At 55.2% G+C, this 7182-nt stretch overlaps 1 protein-coding gene across 1 annotated transcript in view; it reads right to left on the bottom strand.

Moving 5' to 3' along the window:
* Nucleotides 1-6419, bottom strand: part of DPYSL4 (dihydropyrimidinase like 4) — an 11342-nt gene extending 4923 nt beyond the window's left edge. The window contains exons 1-9 of the mRNA XM_026851570.1: nt 6375-6419; nt 5863-5951; nt 5124-5308; nt 4108-4272; nt 2715-2776; nt 2552-2632; nt 1160-1228; nt 958-1078; nt 121-278 (exon numbers count right to left, since the gene is read on the bottom strand). Of these exons, the coding sequence (XP_026707371.1) occupies nt 121-278; nt 958-1078; nt 1160-1228; nt 2552-2632; nt 2715-2776; nt 4108-4272; nt 5124-5308; nt 5863-5951; nt 6375-6419 (975 nt within the window). The remainder of the gene's footprint in view (nt 1-120; nt 279-957; nt 1079-1159; nt 1229-2551; nt 2633-2714; nt 2777-4107; nt 4273-5123; nt 5309-5862; nt 5952-6374) is intronic.
* Between the last annotated feature and the right edge of the window lie 763 nt (nt 6420-7182).

The raw sequence follows: 7182 nt of genomic DNA, 5'->3' as shown, positions 1-7182 counted from the left end.
CCGAGCCAGGGGCTGCGACCCCCCCGCCAGCCCCGGCTCTGCGGGCGATGCCGTCACTGCAAACGGCACTCGAGGAGCCGCGGGCGAGACGCCAACACCGCCTGGGCCCCCGCGGACTCACCAGGATAAGAGGGAGGTGAGGTGATCCGGCGTGGTGGGGTCCGGGCTGATGGGGGGGGACGTGACGAAGGCTGCAGCTTTGGCCCAGTTTTTGCTCCAGTAGTGCGAGCCGTCGGCGCCCAGGCTGGCGGTGATGGGCTCCCCGAACACAACCGCGCCTGCGGGGCAGCCAGCACTTACCCAGCGCAGAGGTCTGGCCCCACTCTGCTGACAGAACCCACGGCTAACCCGGGGAGACAGTTTCACTTATCATCAGTGTTGCCGTATTTCATCTTTTTAAACTCACGTTAATCCCTCAGATTATCTCATCCGACTGGGAAATGCTGTCAAAACGGGTTTTGAACCCATCGATTTCCTCCTCGGACCAGAGATCCGTATCTCCAAACCATCCCGCCTCCCTCTACATCAGAGTCTGGCCGAGTCTCCGGGCTGGGGGCAGAGGTGGCCCCGGGCCCCCCCGTCCCTGGGCACACCCTTTCCCCTGCTCCCCCCAGGCCTGCTTCCAGCTCCTCCCACTCTACCCCCAGTCTGAATTTGGAGCTTGCTCCAGATCCATTTTTCATTTAGTTCATGCCAAATGATTTCAAGTGAATTATTTCCTTTTTTTTAAGCTGCATCTATGGAGATTCAGGTGTCAAAGTTTCGAGCACATCTCCTCAAATCTTTACAGCTCAGAGCAATTAGCTCTGTGAAGAAAAACCAACACCAAGTTCTAGCACCCTTAAAATGTGAGAGACCTTGGGTGATAACGAGAGCTTAAACCTTGCAGCTGGAGTGAGATTCCTGGCCGTATTTAAATAGGTGCCATTAGTGTGCAAATACAAAACGAGGCTTTACCTTTCCTCTTTGCTTGAGCTAAGATATCCGCGGCCCCTCTGCTCATGACCTTGGTGACGTACAAGGGGCAGTTGGCTTGTCTGGCGATGGTAATGGCGCGGTACACGGCCTCCGCTTCCACCTGCGGACACCGCAGGGCAGGAGAGGTCTCGGGGCACGGCCGGGACACCGCGGGGCGGCTGTGCCAAGGGCGGGGCGTTACCTCCTCGGGGTGGCTGAGGACGTGCCCCTCCGGCCCCGCGATCCCGAGCTCCAGCAGCCTCTTCTGCTCCTGCACCAAGAGGAGCGAGAGCTGTCAGGGGTGTGAACACGGGACATGAAACGCCTTCCCGGAGTACCGGAGGGTCTGGCAGCCCCCGGATCCGACCCGTGACGCGCCACAGGCGGCTGCAGCTGCTTCCTGGGGTCCCACCTCGTGCTGGGGCCTGGGAATTGCTGAGTCCCTGCAGCACCTTCAGACCTCCCCCCCTTCGAGCCCAGCTGCAGGTCTGGGGGATTTTACAGCCCTTGCTGCTGGCACTAAGGCTGGGCTGGATGCGATGTGAAGGTCAGAAGCTGGAATGAACTCTGGGTTGCCCCCAGCCTGCTCACGCTGCATCGGAGCGCAGATGTCTGGGACACACCTCGCCCCGGCTCCTCTCTGGTGTTTTGTATCAGGGAATGGCGTTAGGGGCAAGGACAGTGTTCCACTCTACGGAGCGGATCTCGCAGGCTTTAAAGGATCCTGCTCTTAGAGGCTGTTTGTTTCTCTGTATTCCTGTTGCAGATATCCTCTGGCAGCTTAAAGAATTCCTTCTGAAGATACTGAACTGCTTGGGATCACATTATGTTTCACAGCCAGCTGAAGAAAAGGTTTCTCAGGTAAAATCCTGGGGAGGTGGCAATTAGCCTCTACCCTGTTTGCTCAAATAAGCCCATTTGGAGGCTTGGGCTCCTGCTTTCATTTTAAACTCTCCTCCCACACCAGGCTGAACACTTGTGTGACCATGAGCTAAAAGGAAAACTGCAATCTAACTCTACCCTGCAGTACGTATCCAGGGCTTTCTTTTCCAAAGGTACCAAGGAAAAGCGTTGTACATGGCGAAGTCTGCAATCCCAAGGACCCTCCTGAGTGCCCTGCCAAGTGCAATGTACGTTATGATGCAAACCCTTGATTTTCTCAAGGACTCTGGAGAAGACAGGCAATGGGATATGGTGTCACTCGGGGCAGGCAGTCAGCCTTTAAGAACCCCCAGAAGATGCTTGTTGGGAACCGCTGAACAGCCCTTGTCAAGATCTCTGTGACAAAACCCCCAAGAGCGTGTGAGGAACTGGGGGGATGCTGCTGATCTGAGCAGGACCCCCCATCCTCGTCCTCCTGCCTGCCCACGCTGGCCGCACCGGCTGGTCCCTGCGGGCCCGGGGCAGAGGGAGCGGCACGGGGCAGCGCCGGGTCCATCCCCCCGTCCGACCCCCCCTCCCGGCACCCGCTGAGGGTGAGAGGGGCTGGCACTGCTCCCCCCGCCCGGCCCCTGGCCTGTCTGGGAAAGCCAGGCCTTGCCATAAACCCACGAACCCCGGCCAACCTTCCCTTCAAGGAGCAGAAATCCCCTACCTCATGGATGATGTCTCCGTTTTCAGCGTGCACCTGGGCAATGGCCCCCAGGTCCCGAAGGATGCAGAATATCTCGTACATCTGCCAAGAGACAGCGGTGGCCCGACATCAGACACAGCGCAGCTCGCGCCCCGGGACTCTCACCGGCCACCCCCTGCGTTACCTGGGCGTCGGAGCACTGCAGTTTGTCTTTGTAGGCCATGAAGACCAGGAAGGAGTTCACACCTTGAGAAAACAGAACGACACGTGTGTTCATTGTCCCAGCTGAGAACTCGGTGCCCGGACCCTGAGCAGGGGGCCCTTGAACTGGGGGGGGCTGTGCTAGCTAGGGTTAGGCTAGGGTTAGGGTCAGGCTGAAAGCAAAGCAAGGCTAAGGGCTGAAATGGGAACTGCCCCCACCAGAACCGAACCCCAACGCTTAGGAGTCACTGAAGACAATACACCTGAACCAAACTCCGACCCCCCCCCAGTGCGCTTCTCATTTCTGACTCTCCCTGACCCATTCCGAAGGGATGGAATCAAACGTGTTGCTCCCAAGCTGAGTTTTCCCTCCAGGGGTGGTTTCAGTTTATGGTTTATCCCCAACTCCAGTCTGATAATTCTCTCTGAATTAGCATATTGGTGCTAAGACTAAATTACAGCACAAGATGAGACTCTCTAATATTAGAGCACTGTTATTTAGGGCACGGCTATTTAGCCAGAGAAATAGATGAGCAGTTCTTTGCACACAGCCTCGCACACCGTATTTCTAACATAAAAGATGATTCATGAAGCACTGAGTCAAAGCCGAAGAATTGCTACTGTATTTTATATGGATAGAGGCAACAACCAATCCCAAACTACGATCAAATTACAAATAAACTGTATTTCATGGGAACACACAGATGAAAAACAGCCAGTATAAGCTCGGAATAGCTGCATTACTTCAGCCACTCTGCATTTTAATAGGAAATTCACTGCAAATTTCTATGTTAATTGACCAATTAAGCCCTTGCTTGCAAGACTGCAAATTACACCGAAGTCACTTAGCTCTGCATTAGCATTTCTGAAAGCAAAATGTAGTTCCAAACATGGAAATAAGTTATTAATGAATGCATGAATTCCTGCCGCATGACCTGCTTTCCAGTAAGCCGTGTCCAGCGGATGCTCCAGGGTGTGCAGAAATTTATAGGCATGAATGAAATCTCTGTGGAAAGCCTAAAGCTTAGCTTCATTCTGTAAGCCCTGTCTTGAACATTTTTATTTAAATCACAGAATCACAGACTGGTTTGGGTTGGAAGGGGCCTTAAAAACAGTCTCGTCCCACCCCCCTGCCCTGGGCAGGGCCACCTTCCACCAGCCCAGCGTGCCCCAATCGATTTCGTGACTCTACACAGCCCAAAGGCAAGAGCCCGCGACCGAGCCCTTACGGTGTGAGGCTGGTGCCACCCCCCTGCCCACACCCTCCCAGGCCGAGCAGCACAAACTAGCGCCAACCCGCTGGAGCCTTCCTTATCTGCTGCAACAATTACGATGCGGGTGGTTTCTCGCCCGATTATGGCTCCTTCTGTCCTCACCCTTGTCCTTCACCAGGGCTTCCAGCTCCTCCTTCAGGCTTTCGTGCCAGCGCGGGATGTCGACGTGCAGCGAGTAATCGCAGCAGGCCTGGCTGTCGGCGGCCCCGCGCCACTGCTCGTAGGCAGCCAGGAGACTGGTCCCAGCGTCCGGGCAGACGTGGTCAACTGGGGAAACACTGCAGAGCGTCAGCACGCGACGGAAAGGGGCTGCAGGAACCCCCGGGGCTGCAGCAGCCACCAGCGCCTTGGGCAAGGCTTTGCTGCTGTGACAAGGAGGAGTTTTAATACTCGTTCTTTTTTATAGCATTGATGGAAGATGAAGGGTAATAAATTTCCCAGGTAAAGTGAAACAAATGGAACAAACAAACTCCACGTTACGGCTGGTTTTACGCCTTTTTCCCCACAGCCCAGCTAGCACAGCCTCTGAGAGAGGCCGGTGAGCAACGCGTGTCCTTGCACACTTGTGCGCGGCTCCCCGGGCATTTTCCAGGAGCGGCCACCCACAGCCCACCAGGTACTGCACCTCTCCCGTCTCTGTCCCCCCCGCGCTACCAGCTGCGAGGTCGGTACAGAGCTACGCCAGGACCTGCTGAGCCTGGTCCTTCAGTCACGAGCTGCAGTGGGGGCCTTGGGACCAGAACAAGGACAGAACAGAAATCAGAATTATTCTACATTAACACACAAACGGAACCCATCCTCACAGAGCTGAAAAACTCTTGGAAACTTGCGAGCTATTGAAGACATATTAAAAGGTGTTTAAAGTGTTCTTCTCTTTTATTCTTACGAGGTGAAGCAGGCACCGCTCTATGTTTTTAATATTTGTGTGTAGCAACGCAAGGAGGTTCTGAAAGGTCGATAATGCATTTTGATTAGCTTTGTAATGCTTGGATTTCTACAGCAGGAATTAACATTCCCCTGCTATGAGGGTAAATGATCTCTGCAATGATACTGGGCCCTGTGTATTTTGCTAAGCAAGGTTCTACTGAGAGGCCTGTTGGGATGCTGCTCCCTCTTACTGATCATGGTGGTGCCTCCGGCCAGGGCTGCCCTGGTGCCCTGGTAGAAGCCGTCAGCATTGCTCATCCCCAGGACGGGCACCCGCAGCCTGGTGTGGACGTCTATCCCCCCCGGCACCACCAGCTGGCTGTAGGCATCGATGGTCTTTGCACCACTGGGAACAACCAGGTTTTCTCCAATTTGTCTGAAAATGATATCAAATGGTATTAAACAATCCTGTCCGTTAGCAACAACTTTTCAGTGAAGATGCAAAACCAACTCGTAGGCACGTAGCCACGGGCACTGCCCAGGCCTCAGACCCACAGAATCATCCAGGTTGGAAAAGCCCCTGAAGCTCACCCAGTCCAACCCCGAACCTCAGACCGGCCCCTCGCAGGGGGGGCGAGTGCTCCTGGGGGGAGCAGCGCTGCGAGGGGCCAGGCCTCGGGCTCGGTCGGCTGCAGGAGCGGGGCCGGGGTGTGACACCCCGCCAGCACCCACCCCACCCCACCCCCGGCTCTGGCACCCGATAGCAGCCTTGGGCCCCGTCACCCAGGGACCGCGCTCACGTGCCTTTGTCACACTTAACTGGTTCCATCCTACTGAAGTAGTTCCTGCTGACACTATGCTAAAAGAGCTTGTTTTTCAAAAAGGGAACATAGTTCCAGGAGAAAAATGACAGAAAGGAACCTTGTTCAAATCACATGGCACTGTATCATGCTTGGAAATTACATTATCAAATATAAATTTTTAACTTACTTTATTAAACCATCTTCCACATAAATGTCTGCATAAAATGACTGATCATCGTTGACAATTTTTCCTCCTTTGATTAAAAGCCGGTCACTCTAAGAGAAAAAAAACAAACCACTTTTTAGATGTTGCCTCACTCATTCTGAGCTTTCATTAAGCCCAGGACTCAACATTTTGCCCTTCAATCGTACAAGTTGAGTGACTACCCAAAGCCCCAACGGTATTTTGCCAAGGAACCACATAAAGTTGTCGGGGGAGAGGGGGGCAGGTGCCCTGTGAGGAGGGCAGGTGCCCTGGGAAGGGCAGCACCAGCCCGGGCTGTCGAGGCGGCACAGCCAGGCCCGGCGGCTCCGGTGCCAGCACGGGGGCAGCCCGGGGCAGCCTCTGCCACTGCCGACCTGCCCCCCCGGGCACCCCCCGGGCTCCTTCAGAGACTGAGGGAACTTCTCAGCAGCTTTAGGTCTGGAAACGTCCGGCAGCTCAGCCAGGCCCCTGCCGCCTCCAGCAGCTCCACTTACAGAGACCTGGGAGCGCAGCTTCTTAACCCGGTAATTTATTGACATTTGTTCGTTTTCACAGTCAAGGGCTTCCCTCACTTCGAAGCATGACACTGGTTCAGGTGTCAGATTTGCAGAGCCTTTAACCAGAAAAATTAGAAAGCAGTGGCATTTCTGTAAAAGTGGGACTGCAGCCTCATTTAAGAGCCTTCCCTCCTCTCCTGCTCTCCAGTGTTGTGAGAAAAGTGATCGCCAAGGCTAAAAGGGGCGAGACAAAGAGCGCGGCCTGAGCACAACCACCACGGAGGGATGCAGGAGCGCGTGGAGATACTTACAGCACCGTGTGCTGATGCTGAACCGCCTGGAACACAGTCGGGGCTCTTGTTTTAAAGAGCACCACTGGCAAATTCAAAAAAATTAAAGAATTGCACCGTGTTTTTAAAACTATCCGGGCCTTTACTGCACATTTATTGTTTTCCCTTGTCCCGTGAAACCAATCAAAAGAAGCTTCTGTGTTGGGTGCCCCACGGGGGAGGCCTACGGCCCCTTCCTCACCCCATCCTCATCCTCACCCCATCCCTTTCCTCACCCCATCCCCATCCTCAGCCCCCCAGCTCTCCCCCCGCAGCCCGGGAACGCAGCTCAGCACCGGCTCACGCCGCCACCGGGATGTTTTTCAGGGGAGCTCAGCCATGAGGCAGCGCACGGCGGGGGGGGGACACGGGGGGACACACACGACCCGACCAAGCACACAAAACCGCGCGTGGCCCCCGAGAGATGCCGGCGCCGGGAGGAGGGACCCGCTCCCGCCCGGCCCGGGGGGGCAGAT

Source organism: Athene cunicularia (assembly GCF_003259725.1).
Source record: "Athene cunicularia isolate RWA chromosome 6 unlocalized genomic scaffold, athCun1 chr6_part1, whole genome shotgun sequence".
In the NCBI taxonomy this organism is placed as follows: Eukaryota; Metazoa; Chordata; class Aves; order Strigiformes; family Strigidae; genus Athene; species Athene cunicularia.
This window is presented reverse-complemented; position numbering and strand designations above follow the sequence as displayed.